The sequence below is a fragment of the Suricata suricatta genome, chromosome 4, assembly GCF_006229205.1.
Source record: "Suricata suricatta isolate VVHF042 chromosome 4, meerkat_22Aug2017_6uvM2_HiC, whole genome shotgun sequence".
Classification (NCBI taxonomy): Eukaryota; Metazoa; Chordata; class Mammalia; order Carnivora; family Herpestidae; genus Suricata; species Suricata suricatta.
Genome location: NC_043703.1, coordinates 130,848,970 through 130,876,244, shown reverse-complemented (window position 1 = coordinate 130,876,244; position 27,275 = coordinate 130,848,970). Strand labels below are relative to the sequence as shown.

At 45.2% G+C, this 27,275-nt stretch overlaps 1 protein-coding gene and 1 long non-coding RNA gene across 3 annotated transcripts; one reads left to right on the top strand and one right to left on the bottom strand.

Annotated features, from left to right (window-relative positions):
* The first annotated feature begins 3,631 nt into the window (after positions 1–3,631).
* On the top strand, positions 3,632–5,843 carry LOC115289101. The gene is made up of 2 exons (XR_003907378.1): positions 3,632–3,699; positions 5,455–5,843. It is a non-coding gene; the product is annotated as an uncharacterized LOC115289101 (long non-coding RNA).
* A 10,787-nt stretch (positions 5,844–16,630) lies between these two features.
* LOC115290104 (zinc finger protein 501-like) lies at positions 16,631–27,208 on the bottom strand. Of its 2 annotated transcripts, none has more exons than XM_029937851.1 (5): positions 26,889–27,208; positions 26,002–26,173; positions 22,291–22,396; positions 21,711–21,797; positions 16,631–19,234 (listed from the first exon to the last, which is right to left on the bottom strand). In XM_029937851.1, exons 3-5 carry the CDS (start codon positions 22,373–22,375, stop codon positions 17,964–17,966), a joined length of 1,443 nt encoding a protein of 480 aa, XP_029793711.1. In that variant the 5' UTR covers positions 22,376–22,396; positions 26,002–26,173; positions 26,889–27,208; the 3' UTR covers positions 16,631–17,963. The 2 variants fall into 2 exon arrangements, with proteins under 2 accessions (XP_029793711.1, XP_029793710.1); XM_029937850.1 differs by having other exon boundaries at positions 26,002–26,090.
* Between the last annotated feature and the right edge of the window lie 67 nt (positions 27,209–27,275).

Sequence of the window (27,275 nt, the reverse complement as noted above, 5' to 3'; positions counted from 1 at the left end):
AGGCAAAGGGGGCATCATGAAACTATGGTAGGGGCTTCTGAACCACGTACCCTGACCCAAAGAAAAGTCAGCTTTTGAGGAACGGGGACCATGGCAAAACTATTCATCCTCACAGGAGACCTTCTCTTCCCGTTCGGATGCAGGTCCCCATACCTTCAGTTTGGAGAAGTTTCTGGTGGGCTGTACAGAGCTGCCATCTGAGCACAAAATTTGCTGCTCAAGCAAGAACAGGGCAAGAGCAGAGGTGAAGGCCCTGCAGGGAGTCTTGATTCGGCTGCCCACCAAAACCACCTGTAGATGCCTGTTGCGCCTCCCTAATATGAATCTCCAGGGCCAGATTTCAGATATATGCAGGCTTCGTGAGCTCCGCACGGTTTCTGATGGGCCAGGGAGACTGAGAGCCACTGCCATGGGCAGACCTAGCCCCCCTCCAGGAGAGCAGCCCTTATCCTGAAGGGCAGGGGCACCCCCACTCACACACTCCTGAAGTTTCCTGCATGGGCGTGGAGTAGGGTGTCAGGATTCCACTCCTGCCTGCGGCCATGTCCAACCCCACCTTTCCCATCCACCATAGGCAGGTCCTTCTGTGCCAGGCTTTGGGGAACAGATCAGTACAGGTCTGGGGGCTTTCCATGGGAAGGACGTGTCTCTCAGCTGTTTTCGGGGTGTGCGGGGCGGGAAGCAGTGGGTCACAGGGAGGAGCCTGGGCCCCAGAAAGGCCCCAGTAGCACCTCCGGGAAGCTTTCAGTTAGTTGCGAGTAGCTGGGCTTTGGGGACTAACACCAGCCCCCAGAAAGTTTAAAGAGGTAGAGAACTCCCTGACAAGGTCTGGGCAGCCTCTGGGGTTCCCTGGGTCCCCAGTGAGGCCACAACAGAGCTCTTGGGGATGGGCTGATGTGCCAGCAGGAAAACAAAGTGACTAGAGCAGTGAGGTTCCTACCTTGCTCCAGTTGGTCCTTCCAGTGAAGAGGACAGTGAGGGAAGGGCTTCAAAATCAACGCGACAGTGGGGGTAGAGCAATAAAACGAAGTGGACAGCGGAGCCGTGCCATTGAAATGCACTGGCGAGGGGAGGATGAAGTCCCAATGGAGCAATGAGGGCCACAGTGATGTCCAAACAACGCATGGCGGAGCACCGCCTCCGGTGCCGCATGTGGCTCCCTGCCTTCCACAGGCAAAGGAAAGAGGGGGATGCCTCCAAGTGCAGGGGCGTTGGAGCAGTGATGTCTAAAATAGTTGACAATTGGGGGCGCCTGGGTGGCTCAGTAGGTTAGGCGCCCAACTTCAGCTCAGGTCATGATCTCACGGCTCCGTGAGTTGGCGCCCCCTAAGGGCTCTGAGCTGTCAGTGCAGAGCCTGCTTTGGATCCTCTGTCGCCTCTCTCTGCCCCTCCTGTGAGCCTCTTGCTCGCTCCCTCTATCTCTCAAAAATAAATAAACATGTAAAAATAATGATGAAATAATTGGACAATGGGAGCGGTGTCTTCAAAAGGCAGTGAAGCTGTGTCTTTTCAGTGCAGATGACATAGCAGAGCAGTGTCTTTACCTGGGGTCGCGGTATCCATGCTGGCTGTCCCCTGTGGCCGCCCTCAGCTTCTAGAAGCTGCTCTCAGCTCCCTGCACGTGGGCCCCGCTCCCCCTCAGCCAGCAATGGTGCATCCCATCCTCCTCACACTTGAAATCCCTTTGACTTCCCTCTCTGTTGTTTCTCTCTTGCCTCTTCCTCTTCATCTCTCTGCTCTCTGGCCGACTCTTCTGCTTCCTAGTTTGTGAGGAGGGACTCACATGGGGCCCACCTGGGGGTTCCTGGATTGCCTGCTTGAGAGCCAGCTGATTGGTAACCTTAGTTACATCTGCAAAATCCCACCCCGGCAGCAACTAGAATAGTATTTGACTGAATAACCAAAGGACAGGAGTCTTTAAGGGACATCTTTGGAATTTTGCCTATGATAGGGTTTTTTTTTTTTAGTTGTAAAACTTCTCACTCTCTTTAATTGGCTGATATGAACTCTGACTTTCCCTGAGGGAGGTGGTTTGTTTTTGTTTTTGTTTTACGTCAGGTGTATCTGTTAGAATTAGATTCCGTTGAATATTCAGAAAATCCAAAATAACAGTGGGCATTCTCACATGAATGATACTGGGGGTTGGCCATTCAGGGCGAGCCTGGCGGTTCCAGGAAGCGACAATAACAGGCTCCTCGGTTTTTGTTTACTTCTAACCTCATGATTGCCTCATGGAGCAGATGGTGGCTGGAGGTCCAGCCCTCACATTCACCTTCCAGGCTGGGAGACGGCCTGGAGGGGTTGATATCCCATCTGGCTGAGGCACCTTCCTCTAAGCAGCCTTCCTGGAAGTCTCTTCCAGACCTTGAATGTACATTTCACTGGCCAGAGCTTGATCATAAGGTCACAGGCAGCTACAGGGAGGTTGGGAAACATGTTCTTTGGGCTGGTGGATCTACTGCCTGGAATAAAGCCAGGGTTCTGTGGCTTAGGGAGACGGGAAGTGGAACATTGGGTGGATCCAGCCTTCACTGGCCCCTGGGTGTTTCAGGCACATTTGACTACAGATGGCTTTTTTCTCGGAGCAAAGTTCAGAAAAAGTGGCTGTTTTCCTTTAACCTGCAGAGAAACGCATCACCTCTACCTTCCCTATACATGTATGTTCTACTGCCCTGGTCCCAAAGTGGGGAAAGTATTTTTTTAAAAATGGATTTTATTTATTAATTCAGAGAGAGAATGTGTGTGAGGGAGTGCAAGCACAAGCGGGGGAGGGGCAGAGAGAGAAAATCCCAAGCAGGCTCTAAGCTCTCCGTACACAGCCGGATGCAGGGCTCCATGTCACAAGTTGAGAGATCATGACTTGAGCTGAGATCAAGAGTCTCAAGACACTTAACCAAAGTCACCCAGACGTCCCAGTAGTAAAAAAATTCTAAGACCGAAGTACACAAAACTGAAGAAAATATAAACAGAGAGTCAGAGGCCGAAACCCTAGAGACTAAGACTATCAGGGCTTTGGTGGAAAGGTAACTATTGCAGGTGAGTGCAGATACCAACGCACCCAACAGGTGAAGGCAAGTGCCAGCCAGCAGGGGGCAGTCAAGGGCAGGAAGGCAGAGCAGGGCAGCAGGAAGAAGGAGGCGTCCGCTCTGTAGTTTGTCGGGAGCCCCCGGAGGCAGCAGGATCGGGGCTTGTACGCTGAAGGCAGACCCTCGCGGGGGTTGGTGCAAGGACCCCACACGCCTCCAGACTCTCCTTGGGAAGACTTCAGGCAGCTGGGAGCACCCTGTGACCTGAGCTGAAGTCGGAAGCTTACCCAGCTGAGCCACCCAGGCGTGTCCCCCTGTAAACTTTCAGAGGGAAATGGTTTCTGCATGTGGAGCAGCCCTGGCCTCTGCGCCTCCATGCCGGCCGAAGGCAGGGGACTGCCTGTCCCAGAGCAGCACCGCCACCAACAATGGCCCACAGATGGCCCCGCCTGCTCAACGCTCCCCTACTTAAAATACCTCAGGGCTACTGGTGCCCCCTAGTTCTGCCCCCAGCGTTTGTTATAGGCTATGACAGAGACGGTATTCCTTGTCCACCCAGCCCCATCTCAGCCTCCTCTCCCGAGGCGGAGGAATCCTGCCTTTCCCAGCCTCCCTTGCGTTGGGTTGGGGCCACGTGAGGAATCCTGGCGAACTGGCTGTAAGCAGAAGTGAGGTGAGTTACCCCCTGGCTGAAGCACAGCAGAGCAGGTGTGAGGTGCCACAACTCTCTGCTGCTGTGCACGGGACTTCCGAAGCTGCACAACGGTTGGAGGTGTTACAAGATGGCGGCCCCTCTATCAGCCTGGGTCCCTGGGCCACTTGGCAGAACTGCCAAACCCAACGACTCCCACCCCTCCCCTCCCCTCAATACAGATCAAACCCCGGCCGGACATGGACCAGAGTGAAAAATAAATCCTTGTTGGATTAGGCACTGAGATCCATAGTTAATCTGAAACATAACCGAGACTGTCCTAACTAAATACAGCCACCGTTTGGACCAGGCGTTCTCCCGCGTCTTCCCATGCTGGCCAACCCTCTCACACCCAGTGACGTCTGCCACACCCCTCTATCCCCAAACACAGCCACCCTGAAGTAGTCTCTGTCCCAACATGCCAGTCTGTTATGTTTGTAGCTCTCTGCCATTGAACATGTTGTGTCATGACCCAAGCGCCCTCCTGTGGTTCTCTGTGGTTAAGCAGGCAAGGGGTCTCAGGTCTCCCCCCTTTTTTTTAGAAGATCTTTCTTTCTTTTTCTTTTTCTTTTTTTTTAATGTTTTAAATGTTTATTCGTTTTTGAGAGAGAGAGAGAGAGAGAGAGAGAGAGAGAGAGAGAGAGACCGAACGCGAATGGGGGAATGACAGAGAGAGAGAGACAGACAGACAGAGAATCTGAAGCAGGTTCCAGGCTCCGAACTGTCACCACAGAGCCCGATGCGGGGCTTGAACTCATGAACCTGAAATTGTGACCTGAGCTGAAGTCGGTCGCTTAACCAAGTGAGCCACCCAGGCGCCCCTCAGGTCTCACCTTTATGCACAGCCAGAAGGAACCTCGACACAGAGCCTCTACTATGGGGGCTCCCTTGGCACCGGCCCCAGGGCACCTTCCATAAGGTGCTCCTTCTTCCCATCTGACAAGCTGGCGTCAGAGCCATCTCCCCACCACCGGTCATATCTGCTCCCCTCTTCCGAGACGGCTGGTTGTTTCTATGGTAACAACTTTTAGATTTGACCCAAGGGGAGACTGGGTGAGAAGCCAGTGTGTGAGCTCCCTGTCCTGTCCAGGCTGTAGGAGCATAGCGTGCCCACAGGTGTCAGTCAGGAGCAGCCTGTCCTGAGCTGAGCAAATGGGTGCATTGAAAAGGAACGAAGGGGAGCCTGGGGGGCTCAATCCGTTGAACATCCGACTTCAGCTAAGGTCATGATCTCACGGTTGGTGAGTTTAAGCCCCACATTGGGCTCGCTGCTGTCAGCTCAGAGCCTGCTTGGGATCCTCTGTCCCCCTCTCTCCGCCCCTCCCCCACTTGCATTTTACTAAAAATAAGTATTTTTAAAAAGGAACAAAATATTTAAAATTGTGTGTGTGTGTGTGTGTGTGTGTGTGTGTGTGTGTGTGTAAAGCTGAAACAAAGAGCTATAATTTGGAATCCTTATAAGAAACCATGGATTAAGGTGTACTTCCAAAAACCAAAATCAAAGGCTCTGAACGTGACTAGAAGTTGTCCCTGAGGACACTGAGCCACCCCTTAGACATCCACCACCATGCTGGGAGCACAGCTGAATGGAGGAATAGTTCTGCAACCCTGTTCACTCAGAAATAAAAAAGGAGCAGACCTAAATTAGTAGGAGCTATTGAAGGGATCAGGGTACCAAGATGTGCTAGGCAATGACAAGAGAATCAGATCCTTTTTCTTGTTGTTGTTTCTCTATAGACAGGCTTCTAAAGAGACCAACCACCTTATTTTCTTCTGAAGCAGACAAGCTGGACGTCCTAGATCAAATGTCAGCAAATCCATGGGATGTACTCAGAGCGACAGACGCTGAACTGGTGAAGGTACTCCGGAGCTATGAAGACATGAAAAGCAGAATACCATCCTGGAAATGTCAGCCCAAACACGTCTCCTGTGGTTTTACTCAGCCGCTAGACCAGGAGAATCCCAAGTCTACTTGTCTTGCTTGTGACCCTGGAGTCCCACCGCTGGGGGCTCCCAGATCCATTTTTACTCACACTGGGACATCACAACCCCTTTTAATCTGTTCTTCGCTTGGAAATTTGGTGTGTTAATAGTCCCTCCTTCCTAAAGCGAAGTGATATGATGTATATTCAGCACTTAAAGTAATTCCTGCCACGTGGCAAATGCTCCACAAATGTTAGTCATTATCAGCGGAGCTGGGGGCTCGTTAATACATTAATCACTGTGGCATGGCTCTGCAGAAAAGGCACCTCCGGCGGGAAATCATTTAGACTTTTCCAAACTCCGCCAAGGGAACTATGCCACGAGTCAGCCACTCTGGAGATGACATTTCAGTGTTTGGGGAACTCTTCTCCAGCCCAGCTTTCAACGGGGCCCTAAGCACGTTCTCTTGAATACCTGCGGGGGTGGCACATTTGTGCCCTAGCTACTAATTTTTGGAAAAAGATGAAATTCTTTTTCAGCCAAGGCTGGTAAAGTAAACAGGCGATCGAGATGAGTAAGGCCACCTATTCAAAAGTGGATTATGATGATGGGTGGCATAAGGAAACCAGATCTCTTTCAGTGGCTCCAGAGGGCACCGGTGTCTCCGGTGATCGGACCCCTCCTCTGCACCTGGATGACTGGTGCAGCACTGCCACCTGGTGAAGCCTGAGGGAACTACAGGGTGGTTATTAAAAGGCCAATAAATCCCTAAACGCACAAAACGCAAGGCAGAGCTCCTAGACAGCAGCGTCCTGGAGTCCAGTAACACTGCAGAGATCTCCTGCCCGCCCCCTTTCACCAAGTGCTCCCCTGAAGTTAAATTAATGCGATCTGCTCAGCTGACTCTAAGCCTTGGCAGTATTTCCTCCCTTCCTTTTTATTTCTTTTTAAATCCAGAGCTGTGAGTCTCCCTCCCCCTCTCTCTCCCTCTCTTTCTCTCTCTCTCTCTCTCTCACTCACATATAAATATTTTATATACATTGGATGCATAAATCTTAACTGTACCGTTTGACAAACATACACACTGCATAGACCCCTATTGATTTAAGGAACATTTTCATCACCCTAGAAAATTGTGCCCTCCTCTAAAAGGCAATGGCTCTTCTACTGTCTGTCACTAGAGATCAGTTTTATCTTTTCTAGAGTTCCATGTGAACAGAATCACAGTCCGTAATGTAGTGCTCTGACTTCTTTCACTACACAGGATGTGTTTGAAATTCATCCATGTATCAGGAACTCATTCTTTTTATCGTAGAGTAATACCCATCGTGTGAGTGTGCCATAATGTGTCTTTCTGTTACCCTGCTGATGGACACCCGGGCTTTCCCAGTGTTGGCTACAAGAGCAGAACTACGAGGAACATTCTGTGGAAGTCGTTCCCAGAACAAATGTTTTCACGTCTTGGGCAGATACTCAGGAGTCGGCATTCTGGGTCAGTGGGTAGGTATATGTTTATCTTCGTAAGGAACTGCCGAACCATTTTCCAAAGTGGTGGTAGAATTGTTACCTTCTCACCTGCAGTGTTTCTTTTTATTTCTAAAGTTCAACGGAGTCCAGTTCTATATGAGCTGCAAAAAAAGCGAATAAGCCTTCATAGAAACTATGATGTCAGCATGAAGTGAGGTAAATGTTCTATAAAACTCACCACACTTTGAAATGGAAATGCTTGATTAAATCATAATCTGTCTACTCATAAGAATGCAACAGCTACCTCTAGATGTCAACACTATAAAATAAAATAAAATAAAATAAAATAAAATAAAATACATCACTTCTCACTGAAAGGAACCAAGGGTCCTTGGAGAATGGCTGACTCCAGATTTGATGCAAGGAAACAATAAAACGAGGGGCACCTGGGTGGTTCAGTCGGTTAAGCGTCCAACTTTGGCTCAGGTCATGATCTCACAGTTTGAGTTTGAGCCCTGCGTTGAGCTCTGTGCTGACAGCTCAGAGCCTGGAGCCTGCTTCAGATTGTGTCTCCCTCTCTCTCTGCCCCTCTCCTGCTCATGCTCTGTCTCTCTCAAAAAAAAAAAAAAAAGAATAAAATGAGCCTAGAACCTCCTGCTACGTCAGAAGACAAACGCATACTCAAAGGAAAGGAGAGAGGGGCCAGCCCGAAGGGCTTCCACTTACCTACATTTCGTCATATCAAAATGATGGGAGATAAAATTCTCAGTACAAATATCTAACAAAGGACTTGTGTCAAGAACATACCAAGAACTCCTGCAAATGAGTCAAAAAGATAGAATTATTTTAGGGGTGCCTGGGTGGCTCAGTCAGTTAAGCGTCCAACTCTTGGTTTCTGCTCATGTCATTCTCTCACAGTCTGTGAGTTCGAGCCCCATGTCAGCCTCTGCACTGGCAGTGTAGAGCCTGCTTGGGATTCTCTCTCTCTCTGTGTGTGCCTCGCTTTTTCTCTCTCTCTCAAAATAAGTAAATAAACAAAAATTCAGAAAAAAACATTCTTCCAAATGGACAGAAGATTTGAATAGTCACCTTTTAAGAGGTAGATATCCAAATGGACAATTAGCATTTGAAAAAGTGACCAATATCATTAATTCTCATAACACTGAAAATTAAAACCACCATGAGAGATCACTAAAGATGAGCCAGGCGATTAAAACTTAAAAGGCTAAAATGATAAAGTGTTGAAAAAACTGAAACTCTCATACTTTGCTGATAGAGGTTTTGAAATTGCTAAAGTCATGTGGAAACCATTTGACATTATCTTTTTAAAAAAAATTTTTTTTTACGTTTTTATTTAGAATCAAGAGACAGAGAGAGACAGAGTATGAGCAGGGGAGGGGCAGAGAGAGTGGGAGACACAGAATCTGAAGGAGGTTCCAGGCTCCGAGCTGTCAGCACAGAGCCCGACACGAGGCTCGAACTCACAAACCATGAGATCATGACCTGAGCTGAAATCAGATGCTTAACCAGCTGAGCAACCCAGGCACCCCCACATTATCTTCTAAAGTTAAACATATGCTTTCACCATGACCCAGGAATTCTACTCCTAAGTATGTATTTCCAAGAGAAAAACATATGCCTACCATGAATATCTATAACAGTTATATTCATAATGGCTCCTAACTGGAAACAACTCAAATATCCATCAACAGTAGGATAGACAAACTGCCACATATTCATACAATAGAATCTATACCAACAGTGAAAAACAACAAACATGCAAGATGGTTGAATTACATAAAATGTGGAACGAGGAAGACAGATACAAAAAAAGTACATGCTATATACGATTTCTTTAAAATGATGATTAAAAATAGGTAAAACGAGTCAAGGATAGCAGGAACCACAACAGCAATTACCTCGGTGGCGGGGGGCAGGGGGGTGGACAGGGAAGTGAGAGTCTGGGAAGATGAGGGGGGTGCGGCAGACTGACTGGAAAGAGGAGAGAAGGAGGAGCCTTCGGGAATAATGGATATGTTCTGATCTTGACCTAACGCTGGCCGGTGGTTACATGGATCTGTGCATTTCCCATCAGCAGATCCTCACCAGAGCAACCTCTAAAAGATCTCATTCAGGAAGAAAAAAAATACCTCCAGAAGGAAGTTCTTCTGGAAGGCAAGAAGGAATAGAGATAACATGTGGGCAAATCTAAACAAACACCGATTATAAAAAACAGTGAGAATGTTAGTACTTATAAAAGTAAGACTTAAGGCGCCCTAATACTTAGGGCGGTCAGTGTGGTATATCGACTGCAAAGACTGACCCGGTCTTCACCCTCCCTGCGCGCACACCTTCTCTAACGCGATCGCACAGAGGTTGCGACTGTTTTCCTCACCTCTTGAATCCAGGCCGGCCTTGCGACCTGCTTTGGCCAGTGCAATGTGATGAAAGTTCTGATGTGCTAATTTGGAGCTGAGGCTTCAAATGACCTTGCGTGCTTTTATTCTCTTGGATCTCTGCCAGCAGGAGAGCGTGTCTGAGCTAGCCCGCTGGAACGTAGGGAGGAGAGCAGAGCCTTCCCATCCGAGGCCGTCCTGCCCCAGCCAGCCACGCAGCCGTCGCCTCCCTTGACTGTAGACACAGATCAGATCAGCGACACCATCCAGCTGACACGCTGATCCGTGAGGAATCATACCCAGATGTTGTTTTAAACCACTAAATTTTATTTTAAAAAATTTTTAATGTTTATTTAATTTTGAAAGAGAGACAGTATGTGAGTGGGGGAGGGGCAGAGAGAGAGGGAGACAGAGAATCCAAAGCAGGCTCCAGGCTCTGAGCAAGTGGTCAACACAGAGCCCGATGTGGGGCTTGAACCCACAAACCGTGAGATCATGACCTGAGCCAAAGTTGGACACTCAATCAACTAAGCCACCCAGGTGCCCCTAATGTTTTTATTTTACATCTCAAAATGTATGTGTGTGTTTGTCTATTGAGAGAGAGAGAGAGAGAGAGAGAGAGGCAGGCAGAGAGAGAATCCCAAGCAGGCTCCATCTCACGAATGTGAGATCATGACCTGAGTTTAAAATCAAGAGTCAGCAGCTCAACCGACTGAGCCACTCAGGCATCCCTGTAATGTTTAATTTTATGTACCATTTGACAGGGCCAGGGATGCCCAAATATCTGGTTAAACATTATTTCTGCATGTCTGTGAAAGTGTTTCCAGAAGAGATTAGTATTTGAATAGAGGGGCCGAGTGTGGGTGGGCATCTTCCCATATGTTATGGGCCTAAATAGAACAAAAAGCCAGAGGGTTGAATTGGCTCTCCCTGCCCGTCTGTTGAGCTGAGACACTGGGTCTTCTGTCCTCTGTCCTCTGGGTTCTCAGGCTTGTGGGCTTGGGCTGGAATTCATGCTACCAGCTCTCCTGGGCCCCCAGCTTGCCGACAACAGGTCATGGGACTTCAGTCTCCATAAGTACATGAGCCAAATCCTTATAATAAATATCACTATTTATCCAATAGAATATGTATATGCTATTGGTTGTGTGTCTTTGGAGAACCCTAATATGGAGTGTGGTGCCAACAGTGGTCCTGGGAAAACAGAATTTTAAGGATGAGTTTTCTGAATTGGTTCTAGGGTTTCTGGAATGGGCTCCCTAATCTGATTAGATTTAATGCCACTATTGACTCAGGGCACCTGGGTGGCATAGTTGGTTACACGTCTGGCTCTTGGTTTCAGCTCAGGTCATAATCTCACAGTTTCATGAGTTTGAGCCCTGAGTTGGGATCTGAACTGGCAGCACAGAGCCTGCTTGGAGTTCTCTCTCTCTCTCTCTCTCTCTTTCTCTTTCTCTCTCTCTCTCTCTCTCTCTCTCTCTCTCTCTCTCTCTCCCTCTGCCCCTCCCCGATCTGTGTTCTCTGTCTCTTTCAAAATAAATAAAGTTTAAAAATTTTTTAAAAAGACACTAATGACAATTTCCGGGAGTAAAGAGAGAGCTGGTAGTCCCTGGCATGATTTGGCAATAGAGATATTCAAAATATCTGCACTGGATATTCCGAACTGATCATGTGTAAGAAGCAAGGAGCTAGAAGGAACATTTTTGGAAAACTAACTGTAGTCTAAGTGCCTGACATTAAGCCTTTGATAGCCAAGCATCCATTTCAGAGACCTCCATCTCGAATATACATGTTGCCAGCTGTGTGACAGTTACCAGTAAAACAAATGAGTAAGAGACCCAGGCTCCCCTTTTAGAAAGCCCTGGGTAACCTACATAACTGACTGCTGGAGTGGCCCCACTTTTCCCATCCAGTGCCCTAAGTCCTGCTGTTAGGTTTCAAATTCACCAGAGAGTGAACCTGAGAAACCCTAGGCACCCAACACTTAGACCCCAATAGAGGCAGAGCCCCAGGTCAGCATCCTCTCCCTGTCTCTCTGTCCCTGGCCTATATAGATTAGGCAAAATAAACAAACTTGAGAATAGAGAAACAATAGAAAAAAAATCAATGAAACTAGTGGGGCGCCTGGGTGGCTCAGTCAATTGAGCATCTGACTTCAGCTCAGGTCATGATCTCATGGTTGGTGAGTTCAAGTCCACATTGGGCTCTGTGCTGACAGCTCAGAGCCTGGTGCCTGCTTCAGATTCTGTGTCCCTCTCTTTCTCTCTCTGCCCCTCCCCTGGTCACATTCTGTCTCTCTCTGTCTCTCTCTCTCTTTCTTAAAAATAATCATTTTTAAAAAAAAATTTCAGAAATAGAAAAATCTAAATAAGAAAAGAAAATCTGAATAGCCCCCTAAGTCAATCAAGGTACACACTACACACATAATAACTAGGTGAATGCAACTAAACATTGAAGGAACACAAACTCTTTCAGAAGCGGGAAAAATCATGAAATTGGATACTTCCAAAAAATGCAAGTATTCTTTGACATTAGAAAATCTATCATTGCAACTTACCACACTGGGGCACCTGGGTGGCTCAGTTGGTTGAGCATCCAACTCTTGAGTTGGGCCCAGGTCATGATCCCAGGGTTGTGGGATCAAGCCTCGTCTTGGACTCCACTCAGCATCAGAGTCTGCTTGGGATTCTCTCTCTCTATCTCTGCCCCTTTGCCCCACTAGTGCTGTCTCTCTCTTTAAAATTAAAAAAAAAATTTTTAAATTAAATAATTTACATCAACAGATTAAAGGATACTATATGATCATCTCGAAAGATGCATATTTTATTACTGTTCAAGAAAACTTTTTTATGTTTTTTTTTGGGGGGGACAGAGAGAGAGAGAGAGAGAGACAGTGTGAGCAAGGGAGGGTCAGAGAGAGAGGGAGACACAGAATCCGAAGACATGCTCCAGGCTCTGAGCTAGCTGTCAACACAGAGCCCGATGCGGGGCTTGAACCCACGAATCATGAGATCATGACCTGAGTCGAAAGTCAGACGCTCAACCAACTGAGCCACCCAGGTGCCCTAAAACTTATTTATTAAAAAAGATAAAAAGACACATTCCATTATATTCATCATCAGTTTTATTGGACTACACCATCATAAAGCATACATGATGGACAGCTCACAAATTATCATATCAACAATACCTAATAGTTATGTAGCACTTGATAGCTTGCAAATCACTTTGCATCCATTATCTACATAATCTAGCCACTCTGAAGGAGGTATCGTTACATTTTCAAAAACATATAAATGAGGAAACAGATTTAAAAGGATGAGGTGATTTGTCCCAAATCCCAATAATTTTTCATTCTTTATTTTGTTGGTTCTCTCTGATTGTTGTTCCAAATCTAACGACTATCTGTAGGCATAGCTGATAGTTAATTTGCACACAAGCTATTTTGAAAATAGCTTCTAGGATCTATGATATCCTGTGTTATATACCAAATAAAAGTGAACGGATATCTACATATAGGTAATACATAATAGAAAAAAGAACACCAAAATTCTTAATTAAATTCTCCAGTGGTTTACATGCTCTTGGAACAAATATAAGTTAAAAAAAAATTAACCCAGCAGTTTACAGTCTTAAGCATATCTGTCTTTCCTTCTGAACTTTGTAATCTACAATTAAATACTAGTGTTTCCTCAACTTAAAAACTATAGTGCCTTAAGGGGCGCCTAGGTGGCTCAGTTGGTTAAGTGTCCCGCTTCCGGCTTCGGCTCAGGTAACGATCTCACGGGTCGTGGGTTTGAGCCCCGCTTCGGGCTCTGTGCTGACAGCTAGCTCAGCCTGTTTTCGGATTCTGTGTCTCCCTCTCTCTGACCCTCTCCTGCTCATGTTGTCTCTCTCTTTCTCTCTCTCTCAAAAATAAATAAAACATTTTAAAAAATTTATTTAAAAAAAACCCACAACTATAGTGCCTTAAAAGCTAGATGAAGCTTGCAGCCTGGTCGTTTCTACCTACCAACGTGGCAACTTACATTTGAGAACAAGTGAGCAGTCCTCTTAGTCCTTGATCCTAACTGGTTGCAAATGACCAATGTACACCACAAGGCTTTGATAGCTTGACCTGTGATTTTGGTGTCAAATGAAAGGATGTCATGGGACATATATAGTAGTATTTTTCCCTATTTTTCCAAAGTATGGACATTATTTATAGAACTGCACAAGATGATTGGTCCTTCTTCAGGACCTGAAGAACAACACAGTGCCAAGTCCCTTGGGTCTTTTTTTGCTTCATCTATCCTAGACCAGATTCTGACGAAACTGGCAACTGAGAAATGTGAATGGGCACAAACCAAAAATGGCCCAAGAAAAGTCTGTTCTTTCTAGACAAAGGATGGGGAAGGGAGCGCCTCGCATGACAGACAGTTTGTAGACAATACCCATCCTCCTCCAGCCAAACACCAAAGACCGACTGAGAGCCTACACTTGCCACAGATGCCCACACTGAAATGACACAGATGCTAGAATTACCTGATAAAGATTTAAAATCATTTTTAAAATATTTTTTAAATTTATTTTTGAGAGACAGAGAGAGACAGCTCAAGCAGGGGAGGGTCAGAGAGAGACACACACACACAGAATCCGAAGACAGGCTCCAGGCTTGGAGCTAGCTGTCAGCACAGAGCCAACATGGGGCTTGAACCCACGAACCAAGAGATCATGACCTGAGCCGAAGCCGGACGCTCAACTGACTGAGCCACCCAGGCACCCCACTAGTAAAGATTTTTAAACAGCCATCAGAAAATGCCTCAACGAACAATTACACCCATGCTTGACACAAATTTTGAAGTCTCAGTAGAAACAAACAAACAAACAAACAAACAAACAACCTCCCCCTCCAGAATACAGAGAATCAAATAGAACTGAAAAATATAACTGAAATAAAACCCAGAGAAGGACTCAACATCAGAATGCAAGGGGCAGAGAAAGAATAAGCGAAGTTGAGGATAGAACAATATAAAATACCCAACCTGAACAACAGAAAGAAAATTACTATGGACTGAGTTGTATGTCAACCACTCCAAAACTACCGCCAATTCATGTTGAAGCCCTAACCCCCAATGTGACTGTATTTAGAGAAAGGGCTTTTAGAAGGCAATTGAGATGAAATGAGGTCATAAGTATGGGGTCTTAAGCTGATAGGATTGGTAGCCTTCTAAGAACAGGGAGAGAGAATTCTTTCCACACCACATGCAAGGACTGAGAAAGGCTGTGAGGACACAGCAAGAAGGGGGCCATCTACAGGTGAGGAAGAGAACCCTCTTATCAGAAAACCATTCAGCTGGCACCTTGATCTTGGGCTTCCCGGCCTCTAGAACTGTGAGAAATTAATTTCTGTTGTTTGAGATCCCCAGTCTTGGGTGTTATGGCACCCCCAGGCAGATTAAAAGATCTGAGTACCCAGGAGAGGGGTGCTTCTCTAACAAATACCTTAAAATATGGACGTATCTTTGGAACTGGGTAACAGATAGAGTCTGGCAGTTTTGAGGTGCATACTAGAAATATGGATGTTAAAAGCCATTCTGATGAGATCTCAGACAGAAATGAGGAACACATTATTGGAAATTGGAAGGAAGGCTATCCTTGTTACAAAGTGGCAAAGTACAGGGCTGAGGGTGTTTTAGTGTTTTGTGGAAGGTAAAACTTGTGTGCAATGAAACTGGACATTCAACACATATTTCCAAGCAAAGTATTGAATGTGCAGCCTGGGTCCTCCCTCCTGCTTATCACAAAATATGAGAGGAGAGAGATGAACTGAAGAAGGAATTGTTAAGCAAAAAACAAAATCAAACCCTACAACTTGGGAGATTTGGAAAATTCTGTCCGCCCATATTGCAAAGCAGAGAACGCTTGTTCTGAAGAGAACACTAAGGGTGTGGCTGAACAACCACTTGAAAAAGAGATCATGGGTGTGACTCATGGGTGTGATTAAGTTCAGCCTTCTTCACAGCAGCCAGGAATGAAAATCAGATTATACCAACTGAACCACTGCCAGCTGGGACTAAAGGGACAGGAAAACTAGATAAATGAAGGAAGACTGTCGGACTTCTTAGATCCCACAGGACCAGACAATAGGGCTACTCAGCTAGACATGCTCTATGCTTCAGAAAATAGAATGACTCGAAAGCCCATTTCAGGATCATCAGTTTGAAACCACCTCTTCAGTTTCAGAGGGTGGGGGCATCGCCTCCATTTCAACAGACCAGACAGCCAACAACCAAAGTTTTGGAGGCAGGGCTGCCCAGCAGGGCCTTGGTGGTGGGACTGCTGTACTGGTGCACCAAGAAAGTGGGATCATTGCCTCAGTGGGTCTGTGAGGTGGAGCATCAAGCCAAATAGCATTGTTCTCAAGACTTAAGATTTCATGGAGTTCGTCTTGCTAGGTTTTGGACTTGCTGGAGAGCTCTCACTCTTTCCTCCTTTCCTGTGTCTCCCATTTGGAATGAGAATAACTATCATAGGCCTGTCCCACAATCATATTTTGGAAACACAGAACTTATCTGGGCAAGAATTTTGCTTCAGGTTAAATTACACCTCAAGCCTCACACAGGTCTGATTTATGTGATATTTAGATAAGACTTTGGATGTGATGCCGGAATGAGTTAAGATCTGAGGGATTGCTGGGATGGAGCAAAGGTGAACATGAATGTGGTGGAGCCATGGGCAGAATGCTGTGGGCTGAACTGTGTGCCCCCCAAATTTATGTTGAAGTGCTAACTCTCAATGTGGCTGTATTTGGACACGGAGCTTTTCAGAGGTAACTAAAGTTAAAAGAGGTCATAAGTTTGCAGTCCTAAACAGATAGGACTTGTACCTTTACAGGAAGAGGGAGAGCTCTCTCCACATGCAAACACACACACACACACACACACACACACACACACACACACACACTCACAAGAAGGCTGTGTGAGGACAGAGCAAGAAGATGGTCTTCTACAATCCAGGAAGAGAGCCCTCACCAGAGGCCAAAGCTGATACCTTGATCTTGGACTTCCCAGCTTTCAAAACTGAGAAATTCTGTTGTTTGAGCCACCTAGTCTATGGTGTTTCATTATGGCAGCCTGAGCAAACTGAGATAAAATATACCAGGGAGGTGGCAGGGGGAAGAAAGAAAAACAGAGCCTCAGGAACCTAGGGAACTACAATCAAAGATCTAACATTCGTGTCATCAGGGTACTGGAAGGAGAGGAGTGAGGGTCGAAAAATGTATTCAAAGAAATAATGGCCAAATATTCCCCCAAATATGGCAAAAGACATAAACCTATAGATTGAAGAAGTTCAGAAAACAGGATAAACTCGAAATCCACACCAAGACACACAAACTTGGGAAAACTAAAAACACAATACTCAAAACATGTGCAACAACAATCTTCGAAGTTTCAATGAAAAAAATATATATATACAAGGACGTCATCTGCTTCTATGCAAGAGCAAAATGGTGAAAGGTAAGTAATTTGGAGTCTTTTCAAGTCTTTCACAATCCAATATGCGGTGTCAGCTCAGGTCTATAACTAAATTTTACTATGGTATGAATAAGCCGAAAGTACTAACTACAGACAATGAGGTAACATCTTTATAAATAAGCACATTCTCAGGTAACATAGCTTCAAATAGGTAGCTTAAAATAGATCAAAACATCAAAGGTCGCTTCTGTACTTTCTAGGCTGTCAGTCTTGACCCTTGGAGTTAACACAAGGGTCACATTATTAGCAGGCAGCAAATCAGTAAGCAAGATGTCAATGAGAAAAAGTGCAAAGGAGACTGCCAGGCCAAACGTTCCTTGGCTTCAGGGTAGAAACTGCAACTGACCAACTAACAGGTCTATTGACTGTTTCCCCAATTGGGAGCACTCACTTGAGTAGTTATCTCAATCACCATTTCTTGAGTTCACTCCCCTAGTTCTCTTTCTCTATCCTTCCATCTACCTCTTAAGTGCCCTTGTACTTGAGCCTAAGGACAACTTCCCTTTCACCTCCGCTCCCAACCCTGGACAAACTCATTGTGAATTCTCAATCTCTTATTTCTGCCTCTGCAACTTCCCTAAAGAACCATGCACATCTCCTTAAAACTCCATCTCCTTAGCATTGAGACTACCCAGCCCAGACAAGATGTCTCCTTTCCATCACTGCACATTATTTCTCTCTCAAGAATTAGGAAGCTTACATACACATTAGGGTGCCGGAAATAATCTTCCTCTTTCCCCAGGGAAATTCAAAGTCCTCTGCTGCACTGAAAAAAAAGTAAAACTCCTCCTTCACATTCTAAGTAAATTATGTCTCATGTCAACAATGACTTCTCAATTAGCATTTTTTTCTAACACATTCTTAAATGCCTTTGTAGCCCTCACACCACGTTTAGTAATTGTTCAATAAATATGTTCCAAATGTACCACATTTACAGTGTTTATCCAGTATGAATTCTCTTTTGTTGGCCAAAAGCTGAATGCTCAGTAAAGGCTTTTCCGTATTCTTTGGTTTTCCCCTCAGTATGAGTTTTCTGATGTTGAGAAAGAGATGAACTCTGGCTAAAAGCTTTTCCACATTCCTTACACTTATAGGGCTTTTCTCCAGTGTGAGTTTTCTGATGCTTTGTAAGAGATGAGCTCTGGCTGAAAGCTTTTCCACAATCTTTACACTTGTAAGGTTTCTCTCCAGTGTGGGTTCTCTGATGACGAATAAGGGCTGAGCGGTCACTGAAGGCTTTGGCACAATCACTGCATTTGTAGGGTTTCTCCCCAGTGTGAGTTCTCTGGTGTTGAGTCAGGGCTGAACAGTAGCCAAAGGCTTTGCCACACTCATTACACTCATAAGGCCTCTCCCCAGTATGAGTTCTCTGATGCTGAATAAGGCCTGATCGATCACTAAAGGCTTTCCCACATTCATTACACTTATAGGGTTTCTCTCCAGTGTGAATGACCTGATGCTGGGTAAGGAATGTGCTTTGGCTAAAGGCCTTCCCACATTCATTACACTCGTAAGGTTTCTCTCCAGTATGAATTCGCTGATGTTGAGTGAGGTATGAGCTCTGATTAAAGGCCTTCCCACATTCATTGCATTCATACGGTTTCTCTCCAGTATGAATTATATGATGCCGAATAAGGGCAGAGCGGTGACTGAAGGCTTTCCCACATTCATGACACTCATAGGGTTTCTCTCCAGTATGAATTCTCTGGTGTAGAGTAAGGTGTATACTCTGGCTAAAAGCTTTACCGCATTCATTACATTCATAGGGTTTTTCTCCTGTGTGAATTCTCTGATGCAAGACAAAAGCTGAGTAGTAACTAAAGGCTTTCTCACACTCGTTACACTTCCAAGGTTTCTTTTCTGCACACATTTTCTCATGCCTCATTAGATCTGAATTTTGTTTTAAGCTCTTTTTAAATGAATCACAGTTATGTAGTCTCTCTCCTTGCTGCTGAACAAGTAATGACCTTCGACTAAAACTTCTCTCAAATTCATCACACTGGTAACTTCTCTCCCCAGAAGATTTCTTCTGAGTGACAACCTCCTGTATTAAATGTTTCTCATGGTTTTCCTGCTGACTCTCTGATGAATCCTCATAGTCATTAGAACCTTCCTTTGGAAATCTTGCTATTAATACCCCAGGGGCTGATTCTTCTTCAGAAGTATCCTGCTCTGGAATTTGGTCCTTATTCTCTGGTCTTGTCTCCCAGTCTGAAAGAAACAAAAATACACATGTATCATTTCCTACGCAGGAAGGAAAAATAATCACTCTGGTAGGATACTAATGAAAAACAAACAAATGAAAAACCGCTTACAGGGAACACAGGAACTCGAAAGCTCTCAAGAGTAGCTTTGCAATCTTGAGAGAACACGAGAAAAGAAAGATGAGTGGGCAAAGAAGTTCAGTGTCACAAAAGGGAGAGAGTGAGCAGGTACTCAAAATTCCTCTACCTAGTAGGGGAGGAGATGAGAAAGAAGAACAGAGAATAAGACTAAACAGAGGTGATGTGGGGAAATGGCAGATGAGATTTTAAAAACAGGGTGTGGCAGAGACAGAGAAAGACAGTCTCTCAGGGACTGCCCCACTATTACCCCCTCACTGGAGCTTCTACGCTTCATGCCTTGAGAATAACCACCATTAGCTGATCTCCTTGCCACCAATCCTTCCCCATCCTAGGATTTCCCAAAAACTGCTAACAGACTAACCTTCAAAACTGTTGCTGTTAAACAAAAATCTCTGATGGGTCTGTCGCCTCAAGATGAGGCACAGATTCTCTAAGCTAGCATTCAAAGTGGTCCAGGTCAACAAATTTACACCATCACAAACAGTGGTGATTAAGAAGTAAGTGATTACCTCTGATTGTCCCATACCCAACAAACTATAAACAGTTATACAGACCGAAGTTTAAAAAAAAATGAGGGGCACCTGTATGGCTCAGTCAGTTAAGCATCCAACCCTTGACTTCGGCTCAGGTCATGATCTCGTGGTTTGTAACTTTGAGTCCCTCTGCACTGACAGGGCAGAGCCTGCTTGGCATTCTCTCTCCCTCTCTGTCTACCCCTCCCCTGACCATGCATGCTCTCTCTCAAAATAAATAAATAAACTTAAAAATATATATGTTTTTAAAAAATGAGTAGCATGTAGAGAGGAGAAGGTCAAATCCCTAAATGCTCAGATTGGTTCCCAACTTGTCAGGATTCCTGCTCCAAATCCTAGGCTTCCGAGTAAGGGTTTTGGGAGAAAAGCTAAAAATGCTAAAAATGTTTATTTCCAGGTTTAAATGGTCTTTAATAGCCATTCCAACCATGACTCTACATGAAATAGATCACTATAATACAATGTTCTCAGGTGCACATCATAATCAGGGAAGTACCTGTGATTTTAAAAAGCAAATAGGTAGAAATAGGTTAAAGGCAATAGGTTAAAGGCAAATGGACTTTCAGCTAAGGGAAATGAAGGAATTAAATCCCCAAATGTTCACGGAGAACATACAGTTAGTGGAGGAAAATAAGGGATTGCTTGTCTGGTGTTAAGGGTTTAAGCTGGAGAATAAAGAAGATAAAATGGTTATGCAGGTAGTAACAAAAGCTTTGGAAGCAGGTAGAAGAATACAGAACTGGCAGAGTGGGGAGTCTTGTAGTGATATGCTGCCTCAGATAAGGATAAGACTGAAGAAAGTGTAATTAGCAGGCATTCTATTGTAGTATCTAGTTTGACAGAAATGATCAGGTCAAATTCATGGTATCTTTCAAAAAAAGTTCCCAGGACTTAATCAGTAGTTATCATTTGCTTAGCATTTGGCTAAGTACTAGTGTAAGCATTTCTCTTGGATTATTTCATTTGGTCCTCATAGCAACCCTACGAATTAAGTGCTATCATTATCCCCATTTTACAGTTGGGGAATTTGAGTCACAGAGAGGATAATTCACTTGTTAAAGGTCACAGGGCTAGTAAGTAGTTGAGATTGGCTTTGAACAGAGTGGTTTCAAAATCTGCACTCAACTATTATACTATGCTGCCTCCATTTACATAAAGAGAAAGGCAAGGGGAACTCAGAGATTGATTTTTAGTCAATCTGTGACAATCTGGTCTGAGACAAAAAGTCACCTTATTCTGCAGAGATAAAAAGTATATGAAAAAGCCTAATTTAAAGCCTGACACACAAGCATATAATCAACAAATAGTAAAATGTTGATTTCATGGTACTTTATTTGGGAAAAAGAATTGGTTTGAAAGGGTGGAAAGTATTACTTTCTAAAAAAATTTTTAATTATGAATTTTTTAAAAACTTTTTAATGTTTTTTTATTTAGTTTTGAGAGACAGAGAGACACAGCGCAAGCAGGAGAGGGTCAGAGAGAGAAGGAGATACAGAATCTGAAGACAGGCTCCAGGCTCTGAGCTAGGTGTCAGCATAGACCCTGATGCGGGACTCGAACCCATGAACTTGAGATCATGACCTGAGCCCAAGTCGGATGCTTAACCAACTGAGCCACCCAGGTGCCCCTAAATTATGAATTTTAATAGATGACCATCCAAAGAGCTGGAGTGTGACATGGGAGAAAGTGACTTCACTTCAACTTTTCCATGGGTCTCACAAAATCTGGAAAGGCTCCTCCATAAGCACTATGAAGATGCTTTGGTCCCTTTGATCCCACTGATCATCTGAGTTTTACGTCATCACTCACCTGAATGAGTTGCTTTTGGGACTTCTCTCTCCAGCTCCTTTCCACACTCCAACTGAGAGATTGCATCAGGCTTGGAAATTGGAAGCCCTGTTAATGGGAAAAGAAAAATTCGTTTGGTCAAGAGTTCAGTTTTATTTCCTTGGTTGTTAGGGGAGACAGCATAAGAGAAAGACAGAGGTCGGGTCTAGATTTCTCCCTCAACAGTGCTCAGAAGAAGGTAGGAAGATGGATATGAGGTCTATTTGAGCAGAACAACTGAGTCACTTGTTTTTACCTCTCTCTATTAAAAAAATAAGCACCCATTTCTTAAGAGGTGTCTTCACTAGAATTTCATCTCAACATCCTTGGTCATGGTGTAGAGAAGGATGCTACCACCTAGGCAAAAATAATCAAAAGGTGTCCATCTCTAACTCTGGGAGGGTTAAACACATATCCAGAAAGAAAAGTAGACATTGCCTGTCTCAGGACTTACACAACGATTAAGAATCCTTGAATCTAAGAATCTCAGAGCTCCTAGGAACTAAGGAAGCAAAGACACCACACTGGGTAAGTTCACAATGGGGGAGGGAGCCATCCTTACCCAGCAAGACCAGATTCCTGTGCTTCTCAGGCACATCTGCCCGAGGAGGGTTCAGCTGCTCCCACTGGGTGAGAGCCTCAGCCATGTCCCTGATCACCAATGACTCCTGAAAAACCAAACACACCAGTGCTCACCAAGGGATCTTCCAGAAGCTCTCAAACTGACAGCATAAGAAAAGGAAGAGAGGAAGGACAGGAGGTTAGACAAAATGACCCCTAACATGCCTTCCAACAGTAAGATTCTCTGGTGTATCTGTAGCCGCAGACTCTCTCCTTGCCTGCTTGCATCAGAATTGCATGTAACCTGAAAGAAGGAAGGAACCTTCACTGTAAAATCTGAAGGTCCAAGTTATTAGTTTCTGTATTGATAAATTAAGTTATACAACTACAGAAATCCTTACCATTTAGACATGGGAGAGTGGGGAAAATATAATTATGAGTTAACTATGTTCTTTGTGGTATGGTTTTAAAACATAAAGGGTTCAAGAAATAGGAAATATTTTTCTCTCTAGTTTTCTTTTGAGAACACAATCAGTCCAATACTTATCAAAAATTAAGGTATTTGCAAAAAAAAATTAAGATGTTTGCTAGGGGCGCCTGGGTGGCTCCGTTGGTTAAGCGTCTGACTTTGGCTCAGGTCACGATCTTGCGGTTCGTGGGTTCGAGCTCCACACTGGGCTCTATGCTGACAGCTCAGAGCCGAAAGCCTGTCTTCAAATTCTGTGTCTCCCTCTCTCTGACCCTCCCCTACTCACGCTCTCTCGCTCTCTCAAAAATAAATAAGACATTTTAAAAAAATTGAAAAAAATTTAGGATGTTTGCTACATATGTCACAGGATATATATTTATTTGTAAAACAGTGTCTCAAGCCCAACTTATGAAAGTTCCAAAGTGTTCTCCCCATTTCTCATAATGGCCCTGTTCAGCCTGACCGCCCCACCCCTGCCGCATCTACTTTTTACTGTATCTACTCTCCCCATATGCCCTGTGCTCCAGTTGGTGGCTGCCCTTCAACTGCTTGAAATGTATGCCACATTCCCTTTTACTGCTTTATACATGCTGCTTCCTGTTCTTGAATGTTCTCCCTCTGTCTCATCCTTTCAGCTATTTTAATCCTACTCACACTTAGATCTCAGCTCAGGTGTTCCCTCCTCAGGGAAGCCTTCCCTGACTCTCTGGGTTGTAGCACCATGTTCTTTCATTTTCCTGGGGTTTTGCACACACTGAGGGGACTTTGTGATTAACATAACATCTGTGAACAGAGGATGACCGGGTCTAGTTTTGCTCACTGAAGCAACCCTAGGTGCTTCCCTAGGCACAGCGCAGGGACACTAAGTATGTGTCAAACAGCTGAATGAAGGAACACATGAAGAATTAGTAGAAACATGTTTAAATGGGATATTCTATCAGTGTGTGGCATGGGAGGGGTGCCTGGGTGGCTCGGTTAGACATCCCACTCCTGATTTCAACTCAGATCATGATCTCACAGTTCATGAGTTTAAGCCCCACATCAGGCTGTGTGCTGATAGTGTGGAGCCTGCTTGGGATTCTGTCTCCCTCTCTCTCTGTCCCTCCGCCACTCACACTCTCTCAAAAAAAGTATGCATGGGAACAGAAGTGGGGAGGGGAACAGAAGCATATCAGACATTGAAAACTGTAGGAGTGCAAGCCTAACCTTGATCTAGATGACGGGCACAAAGTTCAGATTGTCTACGAAAATGTAGGGAAAGGGAACAGAGTAGGTAATGGTCCTCTGATTATATAGCTGAATCAATTATAAGACAGATGCCTAATAATTTTTCGAATTCCATAAAACAAAAATTTCTGTACCCCTTTAATTTAATTGTGAGTACATTAAAATAGACCAGTCTCTGGGATGCTAGCAAATGAAACAGGCTTGTCTCTCTTTGAACCACCACTTTTGCCAAAGCTCCCTGAATACAAATAAAAGTAGTGGGTAATTTTGCTTGTAGTCAGCATTCTAACATTTATGATACAGCCCTCCAAAAACAACTGGTAAAACAATTCACATAATAAAATAAAGTTAGAAAAATTACCTACTTGAAAATCCCCTGCTGGAAATAATTTAACTCTTTATTTTAATATTTGAAGTATAAAATCACTACACTTTCTTTTTAGGCATTGTTTAAATGTTTGTTTATTTTTGAGAAAGGAGAGGGGCAGAGAGAGGAGGGATAGAGGAACTGAAGCAGGCTCTGTGCTGACAGGGGACAGCCCAATGCGAGGCTTAAACTCACCAACTGTAAGATCATGACCTGAGCTTAAGTTGGAGGCCTAACTGACTGAGCCTGTTTTTTTTTTTTTTAATGTTTTTTATTTATTTTTGAGAGACAAAGAGAGACAGCACAAGCAGGGGAAGGTCGGAGAGAGAAGGAGGGACAGAATCTGAAGCAGGCTCCAGGCTCTGAGCTAGCTGTCAGCACAGAGCCCGACACGGGGCTCGAACCCACAAACCATGAGATCATGACCTGAGCCGAAGCCAGACCTGAGCTTAGCTGCTTGGGGGGTGCGTCTGTTTAAGTTTATAGTCCCTTATAAACATATGCCTCAGAGTGATCACACAGCAATATAATTTGTATAGTCTTCTCTCTTTACAAACAATGTGAACAGTTAACAGACGAATTGGCAGTTCTGTTCATACTTTAGTTCCCTGAGAAAACCGAACTTGTTTGTGGAGTTGCTACCCAGTGTGCATGTGCTGGGCTTGGAAGACACAGGAACATGAACCAGAAATCTTCCAGCAGATGCTACTTTCTCCCCTTTCCTCTGAAAGAGATGGCCAGATTCAGCTCAGAGTCCCCAGCGTTTCAGACCCTGTGCGCTGTGAGGCAGGTCTGAAGTGGACGAACAGTCCCAGGGCCTCTACCACACGGTCTGCCATGCTCCCGTCATCTGAGGCCAGATCCTGCGGAAGCATCTTGGTTAACTTCCCTTCAATCCGAGAGAGGCATGTTTCATCTTGCTGGGCCTCTACAAACTTTCACGGGGCTTTATTTACCTTTGACATAAGACCCAGTATAGGTTTTCTTGCAATCTGGTGACAACGTGCCTAAGCCTCCCTTACCACACTCCAGCTCACTCTATAATGACACGCATACGCTTTGAAGACCTCCAACTCACAGACTTCTAGCCAAAGCTGTTCTCTCTCTTGGAATAATTCTGTATTCTATTCTCCAATGACCTATTCTCATATTTTCCAAAGTGCAGCTTTGATTCCAGTATTTTCATCCCAAGGACGCTTGGGCGGCGGGGGGGGGGCAGGAAAACTTCTTCCAAGGCCTTTTATGACTTGTCCGTACCAGTCATTTCTGTATGAAGGGACTTTCGTTTTTGCTGATTAACTGTCTTTTTGCTTATTTTTTATCTTTATTTTTCTTATCTCTATCGTATTTCCTCAGTAAATTTAATGAGGCAGGGAGGCTGGCTTTTATTACTTTGCGTCGGACGATGAGGCCAGTGAAGGTACTGAAGAGTTAGAAAGAGTGAATGGAGCACTAAGTGTATGGAGAAGCAATGCTGGAGGGAAAGTTCTGCATGAGTAAGGGGTACTTCCTGTCAGGCTCATCACTCATCATTTTATGAGGATGAACCCAGTGGTCTAGGCATCAGGGCTGAGTGATTCCGTAACTATGGCGGAAACTGTATCCCAGTTCTTCGAACAAAAGAAAAAAAACAAGAAAACAAAACCCACCTGGGATGCAGGGGTCAGCAGCACAGTGGTCACGCCATTTTCTTTTGGGTTTTCAGCACGGGGAAGGTCTGAGTCCTCAGAAAGCGACCCTACAAGCGGAGATAGGAGCCGTGACAGTTTCTCTTGCCTTGCAGTGCACTTGCAGAAACTTCCACACTCCGCTACTTGTCACCTAAGAAAAGTCAACACAGGAAACCGTGGGACAATCCCACAACATCCCTGACTCAAGAAAAACATGACCTCACATTCCTCCTTTCCTCTGCCTTAAATTCTAGTGGAACTCTGCGGTGAAAATGTAACACATCAACTAAATACATATTTCTATCTATCATCTGCTGAATGAAAAGTAATACTCAGAGTCTGTCTGTCCATCCTTTCCTCACTTAATGACTCATTCCTGTCCTATTCTAGAATCGCAGGATGAAGGAAGACTAGTTAAATTCTTTTTGAACACTGGCTTTTCAGATACAATACTGGCATTCTTAGGAAAGTGATGGGTCTTATGGGAGAAAAAAAAATCCAGTCTTCTAAACAAATCCTGTGACTTCTAGAATCCTCACTTTCCCCATCTACAAATGGGGATAACAATCTCCTTCCTACCACGTTATGGGGTTCCTGTGAGGACAAAATAAAGTCATTATCAAAAGCCAAATTGTCAGATCTGGTGACTTGGGGAGAAAGGGAGGCACACATCATCCCAAAGAGGAGCAGGGCAATGGTGTCGCGGGCTCTTCTTCAAAACCCCAGCGGGAGACCAAGCATTTGGAAAGAGCTGTCGTCTCACAGTGAAGTGATGCTTCTTCCAGAGCCTGCCCCAGCCAGAGGGCAGCCTTTCCCCTCTTTTCTCTCCAGCAGGCTCTGCGGCTGCATCCCTCCGAAATTCTCACCTCTGCCCCCAGGCTCCATGGAGACTCCCTCCCCTGGCCCGCGCAGGCGACGACTGCCGCGAGAGAAGGGCGCAGCGAACGCGCGAGGGACCCCGGGGGTCCACCGCTCCGGTGCACTCAGAGGCCCGGGAACGCGCGCGCGACCCTCGCAGGGCAGCCTGGCGCCACGCCGGGCCCTGCCGCCGCCCTCCTTCCGGCCACTCAGACGTGGAAGGGCCCGCGCTTAGGCCTCCTCGACCCCAGGCTCGACCTGCCGCACGACGCAGAAGTAGCCCCGGTCTAGCAACAAAGGCATCTAGGAGCCGGCCGAGCCAACTTGCGCCGCCAGATCTCGAGGCTGAACTACTACTCCCAGAATCCTCCGCGGGGCGCGGCTACGTCACCGGT